We start from the raw sequence: 24,850 nt of genomic DNA, 5'->3' as shown, positions 1-24,850 counted from the left end.
ATTCAAGTGTAGTAGAGTAGTGTCCAGTGGAAGTTACAGTGCGGTGACAGCTAGTATCTTTCCCTCTCCGTTGTTAATGTCTTCTTTCAATCTTTCTCTCATCTAGTTCTACCCCTGGCAGGTCCTTAGGCAGGGAGTGAGTGAATGTGGCAGTGAAGGAGGAGAGACTTACTCCTCAATCCTCCACGCAATAACACCATTCTCCAGGTGCCTAGAGGGACCCGGAGAGGGAGCTAACCCAGGGCTGGAGCCCTCGGGACAGGACACGGGGCACAGCTGCACCCCCCTCCTCCTCCATCACCTAAAATATACCCCCACTACCAACAACACCCTGCAACATCCCTTCCCATCCCCATCTCCCCGGAGAGGGCATGCCAACCCTAGTCCTCCATGCTATCCCACAATCCCTGGGTGGCTGCTAGCTCCTCCCGCTGACCTCACATGCTTCCTCATTGTGACACGATCCCACGTGACTCCCATTTCCTGGTTGATTTCCACTGTGTATTAGCTATTAGCTAAAGCGCCGCTGTCCTAATCACTGTCAACTGGCCTAATGTCACCAAAAGCCCCAGTGAGACCACAGGGCCCACAAAAGAACCCAGCATAAAAAAAAATTGGAGCCTGAAAACACACATACACACACACACATACACACACACATACACTAACACAAACACACACACTAACACACATGCATACTGTGCAAAAGCACACACCCACATGCACACACGCACACATAGACACTCGCCCTCTCTCTGCCAGTCTCCAAAGGCCCTCTCCCAACACCTGATCATCAAACCCCTGCTTAGTTCCTGGTTCTTTTATCCACAGCCAGTCTTGGGAACTGAAAGAGCCCCAGTGTCTGTGCTCCAAGGTGGAGAGGCAAGGACGACATCAGTGGTCACTAGTGGGTGGAAAGGGCAACAGATAGGCCTGGTTTGGATGGTGTTGCCAGGCCACCTCTGTGGGTTTTCCAGGCATTTTGTGATTAGGCGAAAAGCAGGAAACAGGAAGCAACCTGGGCAACTATTTAAGATGACTCCACCACCCATCGTCAAGGGCAACCAGGAGCTGACTAGTTCCTTTCTTTCAAAGAGGAAAAAGGGTGGGGCAAGGAGTGGATGATGAACTAGGAGGAATACAAGAAGCCTCTTTCAAAATGTGTGTAAGAGGAGAGGACAGGGAGAGGAGCTTGCCAAATGTGTGAGTTAGAATGTAATTAATGACTAGTAAAACAACATGCCCTCAAGCTGGTGCTGGTTAGAGGGATGTTTGCCTCAGAGCCGAGAAGCCTCTGAAAGTGACTCTGAAGGCCACTCGATAGAGAGCTACAATGTTTTCTCTCCTCTCTTATCACTTCAGCAGGATGGAAGAGAGAAAGTGATGAAATATCAGTCAGCACTGTGATCCTCCAGAGAGAGAGTGAGAGAGAGAGAAAGAGAGAGAGAGAGGGGGGGGGACGGGGACATTTGCAACCCCCCTCTTTCCCATTCCCCTTACACCGGATGTCTCTGCATTTCTCACTGACGAGATCAGGAAATGGATTGTAAAAAGAAGAGAAAAGACGGACCACAAGGAATTGTAACAATCTGCTTCTAAGATCCTGTACTGATCAGTGTGGATATTTTAGGCCTATCTGCGTGACAGGCTGCGGCCATTGTCATCTATAAACACAAGGTGATGCATTGGGCTTGATTATAGTATTCCACAGTAGGGTTCTATTAAAACATGCTCTATCCAGATGAGGAGCTAGCGTTAGTGGAGTAAAATGTGGTTGTTGGTATGGTGAAAAACATAAAAACATTACACTCTACCTCTGGCACAATTTTTCTCCCAACAACCCACACTCACCATTCTGAAGTGATCTTTACCCAAAATAAAAAGCTATTTTAGAAAGGCATAAAATCATCATAGAGAAGTGGAATGTATTTGATTGCTCTATTTTTAGCGTCCACGACCATATTTTAGGTTTCAACTATGTGAGGTTAAAGCTGAATAGGGATGCCATGCCAACGCATGTGAGCAGAGGGACTAGTTTTTACGAGCGGTGGAAAGTATTTGCAAACCTAATGAAACAATTTATTATCCAGGTCTGGTTTCAATACAAGTGGAGTGAACTATGCTGAGCCCAGGCCGGGTGGAAAGATATGACAGGGCTGGAAACACTATTGTCATTGAGGACTGGGAGAGGTAGGGGAATTCACAACTCCACATTGCCACCTTCTGGTTAGTTTATGATACTACAGGGATATGGCCCTCCATTCTCAACATTTTACATTTACATTTTAGTCATTTAGCAGACGCTCTTATACAGAGCGACTTACAGTTAGTTAGTGCATACATTATTTTTTTATTTTTTTCATACCCCCTGTGGGAATCGAACCCACAACCCTGGCGTTGCAAACGCCATGCTCTATCAACTGAGCTACATCCCTGCCGGCCATTCCCTCCCCTACCCTGGACGACGCTGGGCCAATTGCGCGCCGCCCCATGGGTCTCCCGGTCGCGGCCAGCTACGACAGAGCCTGGATTCGAACCAGGATCTCTAGTGGCACAGTGCCTTAGACCACTGCGCCACTCGGCATTCATCTCAACAATTGAATGTCGTAGATGAATGACTACTAAGGTTGAATTGCTTAGTATAAAAAGATTGTAACAAAGAAGAAATAATAAAATACGCAATGGTACTGAAAACTACAGGTAAATGCCATTTTGCTTAACAGACCATCCTACAACCCATTCAAACCATCTCAACGTTTCAGTAGTTGACTACCCTAGTTCTATTTTTTTTTGTACATACACCAGATAGGCGCAGTGAAATGTGTTGTTTTACAGGTTCAGCCATAGTAGTACGGTGCCCCTGGAGCAAATTAGGGTTAAGTGCCTTGCTCAAGGGCACATCAGCAGATTTTTCACCTTGTCGGCTCAGCTATTTGAACCAGCGTCCTTTCGGTTACGGGCCAAACGCTCTACTGTTAGGATACCTGCCTAATGACGTTATATGTTCTATAGACCTATGCCATGGGTGTTATTGAGAGCCAAGCACATGTGAGGCTGCTGAAACGCGTCTCAAGCCGAGGCAGTGATAAGGAGGTTACTACGCGCATGGCAGCTCTCCGGCCACGGCCATCCATCACGTTGCTGCTGTGATTATTAGCTCATACACTGGGCCTGAGGGGCCGAGGGCTACAGCTACAGCAGAGGCCAGTATAGGAGCTCAAACTCAGCAGGGTAAAGAAACCACACACACACACACACACACACACACACAAAGCCACAGAGGGCAGGCAGGGGACACATTCCACACGGCCCCGCTAGCCTGTTCCCCACACGGCTGAGTGTCGTCAGCCAACAACTGCTACTACCGAGAGGTGAGGGGGCAAGATTAGAGGGGATCGAGGGAAGGTGAGAAGGGACAGAGTGAGAGAGTGAAAAGATTGAGAGAGAAGAGAAAATACAAAAATACCTGGACAAGATCTTACCACCTAATAAGAGTGTAGCAGTATGACAACTTCCTGTTCACCTGGCCCTGTGCCCTTAACAAAGTCTGTATTGTCTTAATATGTATTCCTCACTCTAACAATCGACCCCTCTCCGCTATATGTGATCATACCCCGGCCGGCTAGCTAATGGCCCAGCCACCAGGAGCAGTAGTGTGAGTCTGTTCCTCTCTTCATTAAACATAGCCCTAAACCTGACAGGCTAATCTTATATTAGGATAGCCACATCCCTCTCTGGGAGATTAGCAAATTAGGATGCTCTCTGATCCCATTCATCGCACCCGTTATCAGAAAATACATATATTTACATTTACATTTTAGTCATTTAGCAGACGCTCTTATCCAGAGCGACTTACATTTAGTGAGTGCATACATTTTTCATACTGGCCCCCTGTGGGAATCGAACCCACAACCCTGGCATTGCTATAGGGACTATCATTACCTGCCACACTCCCTATCTGCCAGGCAGGTGGTGTGAGTGTGCGTGCGCATGTCCGTGTGTAGAGGGGGCTGGAGGGTCTTTAGCACCATGATTATCTCAGGTCTCTCCATGTTATTCCCACTTCTCCTGGCTCACATTACCGACAGTAATACCCTCTCTCCATGTTATTCCCACTTCTCCTGGCTCACATTACCGACAGTAATACCCTCTCTCCATGTTATTCCCACTTCTCCTGGCTCACATTACCAACAGTAATACCCTCTCTCCATGTTATTCCCACTTCTCCTGGCTCACATTACCGACAGTAATACCCTCTCTCCATGTTATTCCCACTTCTCCTGGTTCACATTACCGACAGTAATACCCTCTCTCCATGTTATTCCCAATTCTCCTGGCTCACATTACCGACAGTAATACCCTCTCTCCATGTTATTCCCACTTCTCCTGGCTCACATTACCGACAGTAATACCCTCTCTCCATGTTATTCCCACTTCTCCTGGCTCACATTACCGACAGTAATACCCTCTCTCCATGTTATTCCCACTTCTCCTGGCTCACATTACCGACAGTAATACCCTCTCTCCATGTTATTCCCACTTCTCCTGGCTCAGATTACCGACAGTAATACCCTCTCTCCATGTTATTCCCACTTCTCCTGGCTCACATTACCAACAGTAATACCCTCTCTCCATGTTATTCCCACTTCTCCTGGCTCACATTACCGACAGTAATACCCTCTCTCCATGTTATTCCCACTTCTCCTGGCTCACATTACCGACAGTAATACCCTCTCTCCATGCTATTCCTGGTGGTGTGAAACTGGGCCGTGCTCCCAGGGATATCTAGCTAGCTAAGTACTCAGAACTCGAGGGGAGAACTGGGTAGCTGGGGAAATGCAGACAGACACACTGCAGCTGTACAGTAGATGTACTAGAGTGTGGCTGACTAACTGACTGACTGACAGCCACGGGTGATAGGGGGGGCATGTCAACACCAACGTTAGATCACATAGATAGACAAATAACGTTATTGACATACTAGAATGTGCTACAGCAAAGTAACAACATAGTATAGTACTATATTAAAGAACGATACGTTGAGGTATTACACAGTCATAAATGTATAGTAGCACAGGAGCAAGAAAAGATAGCAAATGCACATTACTGTATAGTCCCACTATAGAATCAAAGAAAATGAATGCCTATCATCACTCATTGTTTGGTGCCTGAAGTCCTGCTCTGAACTACTAAATGTTTCTACCATGTCAGTTAATCAGACTTGTTAAAACACATGTGCTGTTGCTTTGAAGTGGATCCCTTCTACATCCCACCTTCCTGTTCCACCCGGTGGCTCTGTTTCCCACGGTGTACTGGATCCCCTCTCCACACCTCCAGGCAGCACCCAACCACTAAAGCCAGGGGAGGGGGTAGAGGGGTAGGGAGTAGTCCCAGACCCCAAGGTGAGCAACTTTGGGGTTGTTTTTGCCCCGTCCGCCACTCTGGCTGTTTGCGGTAGGTTATGTGCCTGGCCCTGCACCGTGTACACAGAACACACACATACCTCCCCTGTGTGTGTCTGTGTGTGTGTGTGTGTGTGTGTGTGTGTGTGTGTGTGTGTGTGTGTGTGTGTGTGTGTGTGTGTGTGTGTGTGTGTGTGTGTGTGTGTGTGTGTGTGTGTGTGTGTGTGTGTGTGTGTGTGTGTGTGTGTGTGTGTGTGTGTGTGTGTGTGTGTGTGTGTGTGTGTGTGTGTGTGTGTGTGTGTGTGTGTGTGTGTGTGTGTGCGTGTGCGTGTGCGTGTGTGTGTGTGTGTGTGTGTGTGTGTGTGCGTGTGCATGCGTACATGCATACGTGTGTCTGTCTGCATAACACAGCGTAGCTGCACATATCCCTCCTATTCCCCACGATGAGGACAACATCATTCTCATGGAGCAAGAGACAGTACGGTCCTCCCATTATTTTCCCACAGACTAAATGGGACAGCCTGGTCTCATAGACTAGATGTAACATAGTAAATGTAAATCCGGGACCCTCAAAATAGTATGATACAGTGGGGAAAAAAGTATTTAGTCAGCCACCAATTGTGCAAGTTCTCCCACTTAAAAAGATGAGAGAGGCCTGTAATTCTCATCATAGGTACACGTCAACTATGACAGACAAATTGAGGAAAAAAAATCCAGAAAATCACATTGTAGGATTTTTTATGAATTTATTTGCAAATTATGGTGGAAAATAAGTATTTGGTCACCTACAAACAAGCAAGATTTCTGGCTCTCACAGACCTGTAACTTCTTCTTTAAGAGGCTCCTCTGTCCTCCACTCGTTACCTGTATTAATGGCACCTGTTTGAACTTGTTATCAGTATAAAAGACACCTGTCCACAACCTCAAACAGTCACACTCCAAACTCCACTATGGCCAAGACCAAAGAGCTGTCAAAGGACACCAGAAACAAAATTGTAGACCTGCACCAGGCTGGGAAGACTGAATCTGCAATAGGTAAGCAGCTTGGTTTGAAGAAATCAACTGTGGGAGCAATTATTAGGAAATGGAAGACATACAAGACCACTGATAATCTCCCTCGATCTGGGGCTCCACGCAAGATCTCACCCCGTGGGGTCAAAATGATCACAAGAACGGTGAGCAAAAATCTCAGAACCACACGGGGGGACCTAGTGAATGACCTGCAGAGAGCTGGGACCAAAGTAATAAAGCCTACCATCAGTAACACACTACGCCGCCAGGGACTCAAATCCTGCAGTGCCAGACGTGTCCCCCTGCTTAAGCCAGTACATGTCCAGGCCCTTCTGAAGTTTGCTAGAGTGCATTTGGATGATCCAGAAGAGGATTGGGAGAATGTCATATGGTCAGATGAAACCAAAATATAACTTTTTGGTAAAAACTCAAACCGTCGTGTTTGGAGGACAAAGAATGCTGAGTTGCATCCAAAGAACACCATACCTACTGTGAAGCATGGGGGTGGAAACATCATGCTTTGGGGCTGTTTTTCTGCAAAGGGACCAGGACGACTGATCCGTGTAAAGGAAAGAATGAATGGGGCCATGTATCGTGAGATTTTGAGTGACAACCTCCATCCATCAGCAAGGGCATTGAAGATTAAACGTGGCTGGGTCTTTCAGCATGACAATGATCCCAAACACACCGCCCGGGCATCGAAGGAGTGGCTTCGTAAGAAGCATTTCAAGGTCCTGGAGTGGCCTAGCCAGTCTCCAGATCTCAACCCCATAGAAAATCTTTGGAGGGAGTTGAAAGTCCGTGTTGCCCAGCGACAGCCCCAAAACATCATTGCTCTAAAGGAGATCTGCATGGAGGAATGGGACAAAATACCAGCAACAGTGTGTGAAAACCTTGTGAAGACTTACAGAAAACATTTGACCTGTGTCATTGCCAACAAAGGGTATATAACAAAGTATTGAGAAACTTTTGTTATTGACCAAATACTTATTTTCCACCATAATTTGCAAATAAATTCATTAAAAATCCTACAATGTGATTTTCTGGATTTTTTTTCCTCATTTTGTATGTCATAGTTGACGTGTACCTATAATGAAAATTACAGGCCTCTCTCATCTTTTTAAGTGGGAGAACTTGCACAATTGGTGGCTGACTAAATACTTTTTTTCCCCACTGTATGTTACGTTTGGTATGGTTACATAAGACAGATAGTTACTTGAGGGGGGAAATGAAAGTAGGGTGGTATAATGCAAACATCTAGCAACTTAAAGGTTGCGAGTTCGAATCTCTTCACGGACAACCTTAGCATTTTAGCTAATTAGCAACTTTTGAACTGCTTACTACTTTTTAGCTACTTTGTAATGAGTACTTTTGGTTGTCAGGGAAAATATATAGAGTAAAAAGTACAATGTTTTCTTTAGGAATGTAGTGAAGTAAAAGTAAAAGTAGTGACAAATATAAATAGTAAAGTAAAGTACAGATACCCCAAACGACTTAAAGTATTTTTACTTAAGTACTTTACTCACTGAATGTTAGCCACCTTGCTAGAATTCGTAACATATAATATGTCTTGCAAATGTGCAACATATTGTACGTTTTGCTAATTCGGAACATATAATATACTAATTTTAATTTGTAACATATCATACTAAATGGGTGATTGACATCCACAAATTAATACATACCATACGAAATGTAACATACAGTATCATACTAATTGGAGTGACACGGATTTAAGTACAGAATATTACGAAAGGCTCTGAGACCAGGTTGAATAGGAATGTGGTTTTCCAGAGTAATTCCATTGGATCAGGGTAGGCTGTTCAAAAACAGAGCAGGCAAACACACTAAGATATAAATCTTTACTTTTCAAGAGTGCCTGAATCTGAATTCCATCTGGAAATACAGTAGTACATTCTATTCCAACCAAGGAAAATGCTGAAAATAGGAATTGTCCTACAATGTTCAGTATATATAAATCAACACCCAACTAAACCATCTGACTAATTTAAATCTCCATTCTCAACATTACTCACCTTACAAACCACAGAGACCACATAAGAAATCCAGGCCGATTATTAAAAGACAAGGCCAATCTCTAGATACAAGTGTCCTCAAAATAGATTTAACCACACATGAGTCCTCTCACCCAGCAACTGGCAAATGAGACTCAGGAGAGAGGTCAGCTAGCCTCCTAACAGCTTTTGAGCAGTGTCCCTCAGAGCCTAAAACGTCACCTTCCTTCCTTCCTTCTCCCTCCCTCCCTCCCTCCCGCTCTCTCTCCCTCCCTCTCTCTATTTATCCAAAAGCAGCAGAGAGCACACACGCAGAACATAACACCTATGGGTTCTAACTTACCTTTCCAGGTACTTCTCAGAGAAGTCGACCATAGCGGGGAACATCGGCGTAAGTCTTTAGGGTCCTGCGTGTAGTCCTGTGTGTGTAGGTCCTGTGTGTATAGTGTATGTGGGTGTGTGTGTGTGTATGTGTTGTTAGAATGCGGTGCTCAGGGCAAGGGTAATTCAGTTGTGACATTCCTCTAACCCGGGAGAGGCTCCTCTGTGGCTTTATATAGTCCGGGAGCCAGGAGAGGCGGGCCCAGGGCTCACCCAATAACAAGGCTCTATTCTGTCTGAGCCCAGATAATCTTGGTTAACCCAAAACTAAAGTCTCGCGTAATTGGTCAGATGACGTAGTCTGTCCACGAGAGACAGGCATGGATTTTATGGGGTAGTAAATGCTTTAATTTCACAACTACACTCCCCTATGTAAAACATTTGTATTGGTCTCTATACTCCAGCATTTTGGATTTTAGATCAAATGTTTTATATGAGGCGACAGTACAGAATGTCACATTTTATTTGAGGGTATTTTCCTACATATCTGTTTAACTTTTTAGAAATGAATGCATTTTATGTATTTAGTCCCCCCATTTAAAGGTGTCATAAATATGTGGACAAAATCACTTATACACTCTTAGCAGTAAAGGAGCCTATAATAATCTTTTGGAGTTCAAAAGATTGCCCCTGTGGTCAGATAGGTTCCTCGAGGAATCCCTCTGAAAAGATTATTAGAAGAACCCTTGTGCCATGATGCCTATCTATTCACAAAAGCACCACATATTGACCCTTATACGCTGATACTGGGCTGCCAGTGTAAAGGTTCAAACAGGAACCTTTTTGTGAAGAAGGGGTTGCATTTTGAACCTTTTTAATAACATATTGTAGCAGTGGCAGCCTATCAGAAGATTGGAGGTGTGGCTTTCAGATAGTTCTTTTTGGCCACTTGTGAGAGTAAATGTCATTCCTGTTCATTATGTTAAGTTTGTACACTACAAATACAAATGTTCCTTGAATATTTATGCATATTAAATATTCTAATATAATATTAACATTCCTGATTACATATAGTAGTAAACTGGTAGCTATTCCAACATTGGCATTTGCATAGGCTATTGAGGAAGTCATACATCTCTGTAAGCCTCTTTGAAGCTACAAAACTGTCAGTGTTGTCAGCCTTAACATGTGACAACAATACAACGGACCAGATGAACAGGAATGACATTTACTCTCACAGGTGGCCTAAAATAACTATCTGTAAGCCTCACCCCTACTAAGCCATGCCTCATATCTTAATAACCCAGCATCAATAACCCAGTCTCAACAACCCACCCTGGCTCTTTTTAAAGAAAACAACCCAACTAAGTGACCCAATGCCTGCAACCCAGCAGTTGTGTCATCCAAACAACCAAGTGGTTTTAAGACTGTAGGCTAGGTTGGAGATACTGTATCTCGCTAGCGACCTAAGCCAAAGACTAATAATGCACATCATAAACAAACGTCATTACCATCACAATAAACTTTCGAAATTAAAAAACGGAAGGCTACAGTCATATTATAGAATTGGCTTGAACACCAATGTTTATTATTCGACATTGCTATTAAAATAGTACTCATATAGGAATGGGTAAATGTTTACAAGTTGCTAACTATTCCATAAAGCCATTGCTTCTTCTGAGTCTGGCAGCCCAACAAATCCAACAGGAAAATACATTCAAAGTGCTATGCACATGGAGTTACTTTTATTGTAAATCAGAATAGAATATGATTCTAAGCACATTAATGTGGATGCTTCCATGATTATGGATAATCATGAATGAATTGTGAATAACGATGAGTGAGAAAGTTATAGATGCACAAAGATCATTGGGGGTATGATATTTATGCCTCTGTAACTCTTACAATAAAAGTGACTCCAAAATGACACAATACATTATTTAACATTAATTTCTATTGGGCACAACATAAACTGAAACACAACCAAAACAAACTGCAAATGCATCCAACATCTTTGTAGAGTCACAAGCTTGATGGAATCATTGTGTGTTAGAAATATGGGACCAAATAATAAACTTTTGACTAAATATAATACACTATAAGTGAATTTGTCAAAAATACTTATGACACCTTTAAAGGGGGGGACTAGATACATAAAAAGCTTTCATTTCTCAATGGTAAAATAGATATGTATGAAAATACCCTAAAACAACTACTATTGACCTAACCTTGTAGAGCTATTGTTACTACTTCAGCGATATGACAACTATAATCACTATCACAACTAGTAGAAAATCCCAAATACATTTACGACGTTTTATCTTTCCTGTCATGTAGCAAAACAACAGGTGGATATTATTTTAGCACATCTGGGGTAATGTTATCCTTTCGTCTGGGGTGTGTGTGTGTGGTGTGTGTGCGTGCATGCATGCTTGTCTGTGCGAGCATATGTGAGCCTGCCTACAGTACGTGCATGTTGGTATGTGTCTTTGTGTGTGTGAGTTGGCCGGATGTCTGTCAGTGCTGGGGGAGAGAGGTGTGTAGGGATCGTTGTCATGGGGAAGCTCTAACATCTGGCACCTGTAGCACAAGTAACAATGAACAATGGAAGGGAATCAGAGAGTATATGAACCGCCCAGGAAAGCAGCTGTGCCACATCCAGACAAGCATGGGTAGGGATAGGAGGAGAGGGAGGGAGGGAGGGAGGGAGGGAGGGAGGGAGGGAGGGAGGGAGGGAGGGAGGGAGGGAGGGAGGGTGGGTGAGAGGCCTGTCTATTAGCCTGTCTGGATAAAGGCATTAAACTCATGTTTCCTCTTACAAACTCTGCCTGGAATTCAATGAAATCTGCACAGCAGTACCTTCACTTTTTGCTGCCAGAGGCTCCTAAACGCTATAACACTGCACCAACATCGACAACGTTTCGACAACGGTTCGGCTGCAATAGACTCTCGCTATAGGCCACCTAAAAAACAGGTGTCACCACTCTCAGATCGACCCAGTAACCTAAAGTGACTTCCTTCCTGAATCCTGCAGTAGGCTACCTACCTAGCCCCCTTTTCAACAGCCAACACTATTGTCAACATCAACATTCCACAGGCTTAACTGGGAACAAGACATACTCCCTGTTTTACTTCACTTTTAACAAGTAAACAGCCCCACGTTACATAAGAAGCAACAACAGGGTTTCAAACATTCAATTGCACTCTTAAAGTCTTGAATAACGCAAGTGCGCTCTGGCTCGGACAGGTATTTCTGTGTTAAAACAGAGGGTTGTTTCTCTAAACTATAAGTTTTAAAAGGCTTCTAAAGTTTGTAATGTCCACTTTAATATGTCAGACTTGATTTGCCCAAACAAAAAATTGATAAATCCCAACAAAACAAATGTATTAATTATAATCCACACAATAATTCATATTTCCTGTTGCTGCAGGATTATTTTCCTGTTGTAGCAAACTGGCTCAAATTAAGATCCTACATCTGTAAGCCTCTACCTTGTTCATGGCGAGCCAAGATAGCTAGCTCTGTATGAACGGTTAGCTCAGACTGTCAACAGTAGCATTGTGAAGCCAGTAAGCTCATCAGGCTCAATGGAATCAGGCTCCACAGTGGGTAGATTGACTGAATGACCAATAGAACACTGCTCTAATTGGGGCTTAACAGGGGCCCACCCTAGGGTGCTGTCCTGTCCTGACCTAAAGGGGTTTGTGGGTGGGTGGGGTGGGATGGGCATAGTTCGGTTTGAGTAATGACTACAAAATCACTTTAAGTAACTGTACTCAAATATATTAATTTCAATGGGTTTCCTCTAAAAATGTAAGTAATGACAGCACATTGGGGTTTAAAGTGTACTACTGACCAGCATTCTAGATCAACCGGCACCAGCTACACAACCACCTCAAACCAGACATCAGTTTTGTGAGGCTATGCCACAGCCACCAGTTAGCCTTGATGCAGGATCATTCATTAATACTTAGGCAATTAGCAGTCCAAGCTTAATACCCATTATAGTACTGGATAGCAGATTATTAAATACCAGTAAACATTGTCGCAATTGTTTTCCTTTCCACAAGGCGCTATTGGTTTAATCCTACTCAGGTCAGGCCGATTCTGAACGTGAGATACGAATGCACAACTCAAACATATCCAGCAACATCAATGTACAATTTACGCAAAACATCAAGTTAATTTCTCATTAAGCCCATATTGCATATTTTTCTCATGAGTTGCTTTCCTCCCTATGAACGTAAGTGGAGATGTGTGTTAAACATAGGGCTTTAGGCATACAGCTTCATATCCTGGCCTCCTACGTACAGTGGGGAGAACAAGTATTTGATACACTGCCGATTTTGCAGGTTTTCCTACTTACAAAGCATGTAGAGGTCTGTAATTTTTATCATAGGTACACTTCAACTGTAAGAGACGGAATCTAAAACCAAAATCCAGAAAATCACATTGTATGATTTTTAAGTAATTAATTTGGATTTTATAGCATGACATAAGTATTTGATACATCAGAAAAGCAGAACTTAATATTTGGTACAGAAACCTTTGTTTGCAATTACAGAGATCATACGTTTCCTGTAGGTCTTGACCAGGTTTGCACACACTGCAGCAGGGATTTTGGCCCACTCCTCCATACAGACATTCTCCAGATCCTTCAGGTTTTGGGACTGTCGCTGGGGAATACGGACTTTCAGCTCCCTCCAAAGATTTTCTATTGGGTTCAGGTCTGGAGACTGGCTAGGCCACTCCAGGACCAGGGCCACTCCAGGACCTCCAGGCCACTCCTTAGTTGCCCTGGCTGTGTGTTTCGGGTCGTTGTCATGCTGGAAGACCCAGCCACGACCCATCTTCAATGCTCTTACTGAGGGAAGGAGGTTGTTGGCCAAGATCTCGCGATACATGGCCCCATCCATCCTCCCCTCAATACGGTGCAGACGTCCTGTCCCCTTTGCAGAAAAGCATCCCCAAAGAATGATGTTTCCACCTCCATGCTTCACGGTTGGGATGGTGTTCTTGGGGTTGTACTCATCCTTCTTCTTCCTCCAAACACGGCGAGTGGAGTTTAGACCAAAAAGCTCTATTTTTGTCTCATCAGACCACATGACGTTCTCCCATTCCTCCTCTGGATCATCCAGATGGTCATTGGCAAACTTCAGACGGGCCTGGACATGCGCTGGCTTGAGCAGGGGGACCTTGCGTGCGCTGCAGGATTTTAATCCATGATGGCGTAGTGTGTTACTAATGGTTTTCTTTGAGACTGTGGTCCCAGCTCTCTTCAGGTCATTGACTAGGTCCTGCCGTGTAGTTCTGGGCTGATCCCTCACCTTCCTCATGATCATTGATGCCCCACGAGGTGAGATCTTGCATGGAGCCCCAGACCGAGGGTGATTGACCGTCATCTTGAACTTCTTCCATTTTCTAATAATTGCGCCAACAGTTGTTGCCTTCTCACCAAGCTGCTTGCCTATTGTCCTGTAGCCCATCCCAGCCTTGTGCAGGTCTACAATTTTATCCCTGATGTCCTTACACAGCTCTCTGGTCTTGGCCATTGTGGAGAGGTTGGAGTCTGTTTGATTGAGTGTGTGGTGGACAGGTGTCTTTTATACAGGTAACGATTTCAAACAGGTGCAGTTAATACAGGTAATGAGTGGAGAACAGGAGGGCTTCTTAAAGAAAAACTAACAGGTCTGTGAGAGCCGGAATTCTTACTGGTTGGTAGGTGATCAAATACTTATGTCATGCAATAAAATGCAAATGAATTACTTAAAAATCATACAATGTGATTTTCTGAATTTTTGTTTTAGATTCCGGCTCTCACAGTTGAAGTGTACCTATGATAAAAATTACAGACCTCTACATGCTTTGTAAGTAGGAAAACCTGCAAAATCGGCAGTGTATCAAATACTTGTTCTCCCCCCTGTATGTATGGGGGGGCCTCGGAGAAGACTGAAGGTTGCATAGTGTACAGACATTGGACTAGGAGGAGGTAATGTAAGATCACTAGGAGATAAAGTCTGGGAAGGTTCAAGACATGCACAGAGGCCCAGAGGGATGGGTGAGAGGTCTTCACCAAGGAAGAGGGTAGGAATGAAAGAGAGAGACAGGGAGAAAGGAGGAGCATGATTTACAAAGACAAGGATTCAGGTTTCAGACTGAACTCAGTCTCCCGGTAAAGGAAAACAATGGAGAGAGTGAAGAGGTACAAAGAAGGAGGTAAGAAGAGGAAGAGGTCATTCGGGGAAATAGGACAAGGGACAGGTTCAGTTTACAGCTACATAGTTGAGTAACTTAACAGATTGTAACAGGTTTTAATCAAGTACATTGCAACATCATCTAGCAAGTGCTTAGTCAAAGTATCATATGTAGCACACACACACTAACTCATGGTTCACAAACTCGGTCCTCGGGACCCCAAGGGGTGCTTTTTTTTGCCTAGCACTACACAGCTGATTCAAGTAGTCATCAAGATTTGATAATTTGAATCAGCTGTGTAGTGTTAGGGCAAAAACCAAAACGTGAACCCTTTGGGGTCCCGAGGACCAAGTTTGTGAACCGCTGCACTATCTGGATACATGCAAGATATATAAATGCAAATACCCTCCAGAAAACACTTCCCTAACCAAACAATTCAGTTGTAATCCAACCCTTCTACACGTATATTCCCAGTTTAGGCAATATCCTCCCTACTTATGCTTTTGGGAAATGACTCAAAAACAACAACTCACAACTCTATTCTACGTTCCTGTAACCGGCTGCGCTGTAACCCACATATGCCTGATGGTGTAAGTGGTTGCATACGTGATTATTCCCCACATCTGGCGTGTCCTGTTTCATCTCCCCAGAGCTCTGTCTCAGAGTGCATAGGCTGGGGTTTCAGCCCGGAGACAGGGCCAGATTCCTGAGATAGCATATAGAGGTATTGTATCACTGGGGAGATGGATGATGTAGCAACACAAGCGCTTAGCTACAAGGTATTTGATGTTAGAGCTCTGGTGTGTTTCAGTGGCTCAGTGTGTGTGAGTATGTGTGTGTGTGTGTGTGTGTGTGTGTGTGTGTGTGTGTGTGTGTGTGTGTGTGTGTGTGTGTGTGTGTGTGTGTGTGTGTGTGTGTGTGTGTGTGTGTGTGTGTGTGTGTGTGTGTGTGTCTGTGTGTGTCTGTGTGTGTGTATGCTCGTCATTGGGCTTCTGGTTATGTGTCCACATCAGAGTATGAAAATTGGTTGATGTATGAGTGTTAACTAGGTATAGGCATTGTAAGCACAGATTGCAATTGGGTCAGACACATTTGGCTCATTTGAGGCTAGACAGAAAATGCTAATCGGAAAACCCTTTTAGAGTAGACAGCAATAGACTTCCACTCAACATGTACAGTCTTAAAGACATAGTCCAGTGATTTTTTTCTATTTTGCTGTTGAAAAGTGATATCCCAAGTATAAATACAGTACAGTACACACACTAAAGGGTAAAAAAATATGTTTTGTGCAAAATAGTATTTTTTAGACACAACTGAAACCTTCAAGGAGTAGGGCATTCAAGGAATTGGTCTGATGGTCAAATGTGATGTCACCAGCCTCGCCCTTGCTTGAAGAACAATAGAGGAGCAATAGAGAAAAAAATAGGAAAGGACCTAGACCACCTTTTGAGATGTGCCTTTTGTTAAGTAAATCAGGTGTTAAATGAGGTGAAAAGGAGACTGGAGGAGGACTTTAACAACCTGTGAACAGATACCTTAGTGTCACACACATGCACTCTCGCTCGCTTGCTTAATCACTCACTCATAGGAGGTGTGGTACATGCCTCTCAACACCTACACATTTGACATTTTCAGACCCTCAGCTGTATAAACATACTATCCAGGGGCAATCAAACAGTGGCGGGAGATACCGTTGTGAGGGCGGAGGGGTTCATGACAGGTAAACCATCACATGGCCTAGGGGTGTCACCTTTATCTGAATGTAAACTCTTTGTCAAGTAGTAACTCATATCATTAGCATCTAAAGTTATATATATACACTGTATATATATATATATATATATATATATATATATATATATATATATATATATTATAACATTGTACTAACTTAATGATTATGCTTAAAATGTGGCTGTTTGTGCTTCTGATTCAAATGTTCATTATTTGTTGATTTTCTGAGTAGCTATCAGCTATCAGCTCTCAGGCTGAGCAGCTATAAAATATAAAATATATTTTCATTTGTTTAACAATTTTTTGGTAACCAAATCAAATCAAAATATATTTTATATTTGAGATTCTTCAAATAGCCACCCTTTGCCTCGATGACAGCTTTGCACACTCTTCGCATTTTCTCAACCAGCTTAATCTGGAATGCTTTTACAACAGTCTTGAAGGAGTTCACACATATGCTGAGCACTTGTTGGCTGCTTTTCCTTCACTCAGCCGTCCGACTCATCCCAAACCATCTCAATTGGGTTGAGGTCGGAGGATTGTGGAGGCCAGGTCATCTGATGCAGCACTCCATCACTCTCCTTCTTGGTAAAATAGCCCTTACACAGCCTGGAAGTGTGTTGGGTCATTGTCCTGTTGAAAAACAAATGATAGTCCCACTAAGCCCAAACCAGATGGGAAGGCGTATCGCTGCAGAATGCTGTGGTAGCCATGCTGGTTAAGTGTGCCTTGAATTCTAAATAAATCACAGACAGTGTCACCAGCAAAGCACCCCCACACCCTAACACCTCCTCCTCCATGCTTTACAGTGGGAACTACACATGCGGAGATCATCCGTTCACCCACACCGCATTTGCTGAATTAAAAGGGAGAGGCAGCTATTTGAGACTCAACGTTTAATTGATGTTTTACGGTATTTCAAATTATTTTTTCAAATATCTGTGTTAAATGCATGGGAGTGTACTGGAGCATGTGTATTTGAGTATTTTCAAATACTTCCCAAATGTATTTCAAAATACAATAAAATATATCTGAATACTTACTTCGAATGTATGTGACGGTAATTGAGATATTTGAAATAGTATATGAATCCAGGTCTGCAACACACACACACACACATTTCACAAAACACTTATTTGACACCACACACACACACACACACACACACACACACACACACACACACACACATTTGGTACCACATACACTTCATACTGTGTGCACACACACACACACACTCATTTCACAACATAGAGATTTGACACACGCACGCACGCACGCACACATCATCTAACACCTAAGGAAGTGAATGGAGATCATCTGTCATTGATTAAGTTAATTCTCCCTCTCCACTCCATGGTGCAATGCATTCACAATCCCTTTATGCCAGGGATCTCTTTAGGCTAAGACTCCCAATCCGCCAATCTGCTGAATCAGACTCAATAGCCATTCACTGTCTCAATGAGCCCACACCTCTTAACATACATACCCCCATGGGCTTATTCAAAACATTAGCATTCAACAGTGGATCTGACACCTCTTTTAAAAGTATATTGGAGAGTGGGTGGCAAGTCTAGGCTTGTGGCTTGAGCCATGTCTGATAGCCATGAGGCAATAGCATTAAGGCTAATGACATTGACGTGAGGTGACACTGTACTGTATACATCAGGGAAATCCATGTATAAGGAAAAAACGTTTTGGGTTACACCACACTAACCCAACAATGAATACAAATCTCTTTGTCTTTGTCTTACAAAGGTTAGCCTAATAGAACTACAGCAATTTGAAAATTGTGTTCAGAGTTTGATTTACAGCAGTCACAGTCAAGAATGCGAAACAAAACAATCCCCCATTTTTGGGACATTCTCTTATTCAACCATGTTCAGGTCTCTTGCTTACGTCAAACAGGAAAACTCCACAATGCAGCACTATTAATGCTAGTTTGATCAAATGCCTGCATTGCTAGAACACATAACATGGGATTCCCCATTCACCACACAAAGACATTCCTCATTTTCAACTACAGAGATAAGAAGACAGAAAACCAAATACAGGAAACAGTCAATCAAAGGTTGTTTGGTTACTTACAGATTCTTGGATTTCTTCTTCTTGGACCCTTCGGGGCCAACTTCACAGCTGCATGTGGATCCGGCGCTGAGCTGAAGGGAGAGAAGGGAGAGCACACACTGCATCATCCAGTCTCCCCAGTCACAACACAGATGGACCCCTAGATCCTCAGATGGGCCCCTAGTCCCTAGAGTCACTAGTCCCTGCTGTGGGTCCCTAGGCTAAAGTATGCAGTGTTGGAGGTAAAGTGTAGTCTAGTCCGTAACACACACAGCTAGCCGCCGCTCTGGCTAATCCTCAACAGCATCCCAGTACATACGCCAACTGCCTCCTGGTCTCTGTGTGTGTATGTGTGTGTGTGTGTGTGTGTGGCTGACCAAGATTGAATGCATGTGTGTGTGTGAGTGAGTCAGGGTGTCCTACAGTGTGTGAGTGTGTGTGTGTGCGCGTGTGTGCGTGTGTGTGTGTGTGTGTGTGTGTGTGTGTGTGTGTGTGTGTGTGTGTGTGTGTGTGTGTGTGTGTGTGTGTGTGTGTGTGTGTGAAAAGAGTGTGACACCAGTTTGTTAGCCCTGGCCCCCATTAAGACTATAGGCCTCAGTGTCACATTACACTTCCAGTGACCCTCTATCTCTGATTGGCTGAGAAAGAAAGGAGGGGAAGGAGTGGAGGAGGGGTCATTCTTTGGTAATCTGCTGGACTGAGAAGTGGAGGTTTCTGTGTGTGTGTGTGTTTGTGTGTATGTGTGTGTGTGTGTGCATGAGTGAGTGTGTAGACCCAGATGTGTGTGCATGTGTGCACGTGTGTGTGTGTGTGTGTGTGTGTGTGTGTGTGTGTATCCCTAACTGTAGAAAAATTACCCTTTGTGTTGTGAGAACACACTTCGAACCTGAGCTGAAGTCTGGGCACAGATCACCATACACAATGTGTTTGTGTGTGTGCGTGCGTGTGTGTGTGCGTGTGTGTGTGGCTGTTATTGCATTGAAACAATATTTTACATTTACATTTACGTCATTTAGCAGACGCTCTTATCCAGAGCGACTTACAGTTAGCATGTGCTTTTCTCGGCAATGGTCTCCTGGGAAACCATTTCCCGATACATTAGGTACACAGTATAGTTTATTTCCCTGCCTGTGTCTCAGTGACAAATGAAAATAACATAACATGGACACTGCCTAAAAAAGCACTTCATTGTGCCATTGTATCAACCGTTGGCAAGGAGTTCACAGACATTAAACATGTGCTGTGTACATAGTTGAGGTCAGTGCCATCTTAAAACATAATCAAAGTCAAACTGAAACTGTAACACCTGCTACCCATATTACTGGAAGTGGACACCTTTTCAACAAGTCCCAGTGTAAAGGACACATACTCAGTTGTCTGGTCCACTGTTTCCACAATAGCCAGAGTAGATTCCAAATACTGAGCTGTTTTCCCATTGCACTGCTGAAGGTGTGACTGAACGTAGAGCTACTGGGATGCAGACCAAAACAATACACTGACACAGTAAGCAAACAGCTTCTGTAAACTGGCATCTAAAGATCAACGCTCAGCACATAAATGGAAAATGACACAAATACAAAATATTCTCTGACCTAATGCATGACTACATACAAATGATGAACAGCTGTATAATGTACAGCTGTCTTAGTGTCAGTGCTACTGTATCTACAGTATGTGTGTGTAGGTCATTAGCCGCCTGTGCCCTCCAAGCCCTAGAAGCTCAGGACTGACACACATACACACGCATGCACTCACGCACGCACACTACTCATCTACTATAGGGAAACCTGAGAACAGTGCAACTACCAGATCCCCATGAGGTCACTAGGGTCAGCAGCAACATCAAAATAAAGTGTCTAATCTTAGCGGGGAAACATGAGAACCAGGGTGCCCCAGACCCCAGGGAGCCGTCTGCCAGGCTTTCCTCCAGAAACCAGAGAGGACAAGGGGGGAGTCATGCCGACCCAGGCCTCTTGCTCTTTACTCCCAGGGTTTACTGTAGGACTAGTTAATCCAGAGGTCATAACTCTATTTTATTGACCATGGACACAGGAGAAGGCGGTCTGCTTTTGCCTACGCCTATGTCTGTCTGTCACTCACTCTCACTCTCTCACACACACACACACACACACACACACACACACACACACACACACACACACACACACACACACACACACACACACACACACACACACACACACGCAAAGAACATCTGCTATAGCCTTTATCGGGGAGCCCCAAATTAAGACACACGATGAAGTTCCAGCCATGGGGAGGAAGTCAATGAATGGCATGGTCCTCATGTTGCAAGCCCTTTCAACCCATAAAGCACTCAACGCCAGGCTCACGTGACGCTTTGAAACAACCCTCCAACTGCCATTAAGACCCATTACGATCCACAGGAACACATTGACTCTCTTCTAATCTGTGTCTTAAAGGGAATGTTTATGGGTTTCCTACTACAAACACACCGGTAAGTTTTTGTAACATTACCATTGCCGACAATAAGGACGGAGATTTCAGATTTTCCAAACTTCCTGTACTCTGTTGATAAAGACTCATTTTTCACGTAATGTAGGATTGCATCTGGTTACGTGATGTAGACCTAGTTTAGGGCGGTCATTTCCACCGTGAAGGCGTGCCGTTTCTTATAGGAGGAACATGGCACCATAACCTAGAACTACTTACTGATTGAATACCTAGACAGAGTGAATACAATAGCATGTTGAAACCTAAGATACTGTATAACCTGTTTTATACGTACCTAGGTATAACCTTAATACCTACTACATAATTTTGCTATAAGAAGACATTCTCAGGTTATCCATAAAGTAACCGTGAAAATATAGATGTTAAGATTCAAATACAGGTATAACAATTTGAAACAGTGATAAAATAGTGCATGTTATACAATGGGTGGGTCTAATCCTGGATGCTGATTGGTTAAAACCGCATTCTAGCCGGTGTCTAGTCCACAAGTTACCACCGGCTAAAGCTATGACATTGAAATTCCTATTTACACTGTTCCATCTCACTGCACAATCCACTGTCTCATCAGCCCAGCCAGGCAATTTATAAACTTGATCTCCACTATAAAAAGCATCTAGATATTATCTCACATTTCTTTTAGACTAGCATTTAGTGTTCAACAGCAGAGATTTGTATCAACCTTGCTGTCTGTCTTTCCGACAGTTGCAACATTGTTTCCATATTGAAATTCGATCTCCAGCTGTCCAATAGTAATAAACGTGTCGGGAGTCGGGACGAGACAGACAGGCAGACAGCCTTTCTCAGCCAGTCGAAATCATGAATCACAGGTCAAACAAAACAAAATGCATCGACTTTGCAGTCTTTCCAGCTTCAGTTTGAAGTGATTGTGTTATCTGTGTTGTTGGCTAGCTCCTCTGAACAACAGTGTCCTGATGAGAGAGCACATTTTCTATGCCAGGCGAAATCGCGCATCATTAACTCATTGTTATGGATGTATCCAAATAAATGTCACTAGAAAACAGCTTAAACAAACGCAAATGCAGCTACTACTGTTATTCTGGCTGCACTGTTTGACGTGACTGTAAGTTAGCCGTAGTTGGCTAGCTAGCAAGCAAGGGATAAGAATGTTACAAGCCAGTATAGCAATGGAACATTTAGAACAAATGACTGGCGTCCATAGATAAAGAACAAAAATACTTAACAACTGGGTCGCGTCTCTGGCAACCGAACCGATAGAACAAATGACCAGCCGGCATGGGTAGCAACCTTAGATTTGTGTTGGGACTATAACTTGTGGAAGGATGAAATAGTATGAATCAGGCCTTTATGGTAGAGTGGCCAGACGGAAGCCACTCATCAGTAAAAGGCACATGGCAGCCCGCTTTGAGTTTGCCAAAAGGCTCCTAAAGGACTCTCAGACCATGAGAAACAAGATTCTCTGGTGTGATGAAACCAAGATTGATCTCTTTGGCCTGAATGCCAAGCATCACGTCTGGAGGAAACCAGGCACAATCCTTACGTTGAAGCATGGTGGCGGCAGCATCATGCTGTGGGGATGTTTTTCAGCGGCAGGGACTGGGAGACTAGTCGGGATCGAGGGAAAGATGAACAGAGCAAAGTACAGAGAGATCCTTGATGAAAACCTGCTCCAGAGCGCTCAGGACCTCAGACTGGGGCGAAGGTTCACCTTCCAACAAGACAATGACCCTAAGCACACAGCCAAGACAATGCAGGAGTGTTTTCGGGATAAGTCTCTGAATGTCCTTGAGTGGCCCAGCCAGAGCCCGGACTTGAACCCAATCGAACATCTCTGGAGAGACCTGAAAATAGCTGTGCAGACACACTTCCCATCCAACTTGACAGAGCTTGAGAGAATCTGCAGAGCAGAATGGGATAAACTCCCCAAATACAGGTGTACCAAGCTTGTAGCGTCATACCCAAGAAGACTCGAGGCTGTAATCGCTGCCAAAGGTACTTCAACAAAGTACTGAGTAAAGGGTCTGAATATTTATGTAAATTTCAGTTTTTTATTTTTAATACATTTGCAAACATTTCTAAAAACCTGTTTTTTCTTAGTCATTATAGGGTATTGTGTGTAGATTAAAGAGGAAAAACACTACTTAATCCATTTTAGAATAAGGCTGTAACGTAACAAAATATAAAAAAAGTCAAGGTCTGAATACTTTCCGAATGCACAGCATATATAGCCCTGCGGCCCAATGGCTGCATAGCAGTGGTCCACAGCAGAAACACTCTCTCACATGCTCCACTGAGGAGAGACACCAGTGGGCCTGGCAATGTCTACACCCGCAGGCCAAGGGGCTCAGAGCCATACACACCTAAGGGCTAGGGGCAAGAGATGAGGAGGGATGATGTGGTGGGGTGATGGGGGCTTGATCGGTCACACACACATGTACACACACTTACTCACCACTCATGCATGCACATATGCCACGCATGCACACGCACACACACACACACACACACACACACACACACACACACACACACACACACACACACACACACACACACACACACACACACACACACACACACACACACACACACACAATCTATTGATCCATGATGTGACAGGGCACTCAGTGAGGGTTGCTGTGGTTCAGAACATCAGCTGGCAGTCGCACCACTGGCCTGCTGTTCCCTGATAATAGAGAGCTGGGATATGGCATGAGTAGAAAGAGAGAACGGGAACACACACACATTCACTCACTCACATGCACTCATGTTTCTCACAAACATTGATCACAAATAAACGCTACACTCTCAGACACACAAATACAGTACATATTCACAAATACAGCACATACAAACACTACCACACCAATACTGAGAATGCAAAAACTCTTTCCATGAAATAGACTGACCAGGTGAATCCAGGTGAAAGCTATGATCCCTCATTGATGTCACTTCTTAAATCCACTTCAATCAGTGTAGATGAAGGGGAGGAGACAGGTTAAAGAAGGATTTTTAAGCCTTGAGACAATTAAGACATTGATTGTGTATGTGTGCAATTCAGAGGTTGAATGGGCAAAACAAAATATTTAAGTGCCTTTGAATGGGGTATGGTAGTAGGTGCCAGGCGCACCGGTTTGTGTTTAGAACTGCAACGCTGCTGGGTTTTTCACACTCAACAGTTTCCCGTGTGTATCAATAAATGGTCCACTACCCAAAGGACATCTAGCCAACGTCATACAACTGTGGGAAGCATTGGAATACTTAGATTTGTGTGTATTAGGTATATGTTGTGAAATTGATAGATATTACTTGTTAGATATACTGCACTGTCGGAGCTAGAAACACAAGCATTTTGCTACACCTGCAATAACATCTGCTAAACACGTGTATGTGACCAATAACATTTTATTTTATTTTAATTTTATTTTGAATCAACATGGGCCTCTGTGGAACGCTTTCGACGAATTGAGGCTGTGCAACACAATATTAGGAAGGTGTTCTTAATGTTTTGTACTCTCAGTGTACAGTGCACACAAACAAAAAACGTACTCAAACATCCTGTAAAACCACCCCCAAAAAACAACTTCATTTGCACATCCAGTGATGTACACATAAACTACCCACTGCTGCTA

The 24,850-nt window shown here is 43.7% G+C and overlaps 1 protein-coding gene across 6 annotated transcripts in view; it reads right to left on the bottom strand.

Annotated features, from left to right (window-relative positions):
* LOC121541681 (regulator of G-protein signaling 3-like) overlaps positions 1-24,850 on the bottom strand; it is a 221,258-nt gene that overhangs the window by 6,567 nt on the left and 189,841 nt on the right. For 4 of the 6 annotated variants that reach the window (XM_045208104.1, XM_041850910.2, XM_041850911.2 and 1 more), the window contains one exon: positions 18,768-18,838. In XM_045208104.1, coding sequence (XP_045064039.1) covers positions 18,768-18,838 — 71 coding nt within the window. Of the gene's footprint in view, positions 1-8,449; positions 8,583-8,771; positions 9,074-18,767; positions 18,839-24,850 lie in introns of those variants that run through there. The other 2 variants (XM_041850913.2, XM_041850914.2) reach the window with 2 other exon arrangements.

This window comes from Coregonus clupeaformis, chromosome 27 (genome assembly GCF_020615455.1).
Source record: "Coregonus clupeaformis isolate EN_2021a chromosome 27, ASM2061545v1, whole genome shotgun sequence".
In the NCBI taxonomy this organism is placed as follows: domain Eukaryota; kingdom Metazoa; phylum Chordata; class Actinopteri; order Salmoniformes; family Salmonidae; genus Coregonus; species Coregonus clupeaformis.
Note: the sequence above shows the minus strand (reverse complement) of the source record. Positions and strands in the feature narration are given on the sequence as shown.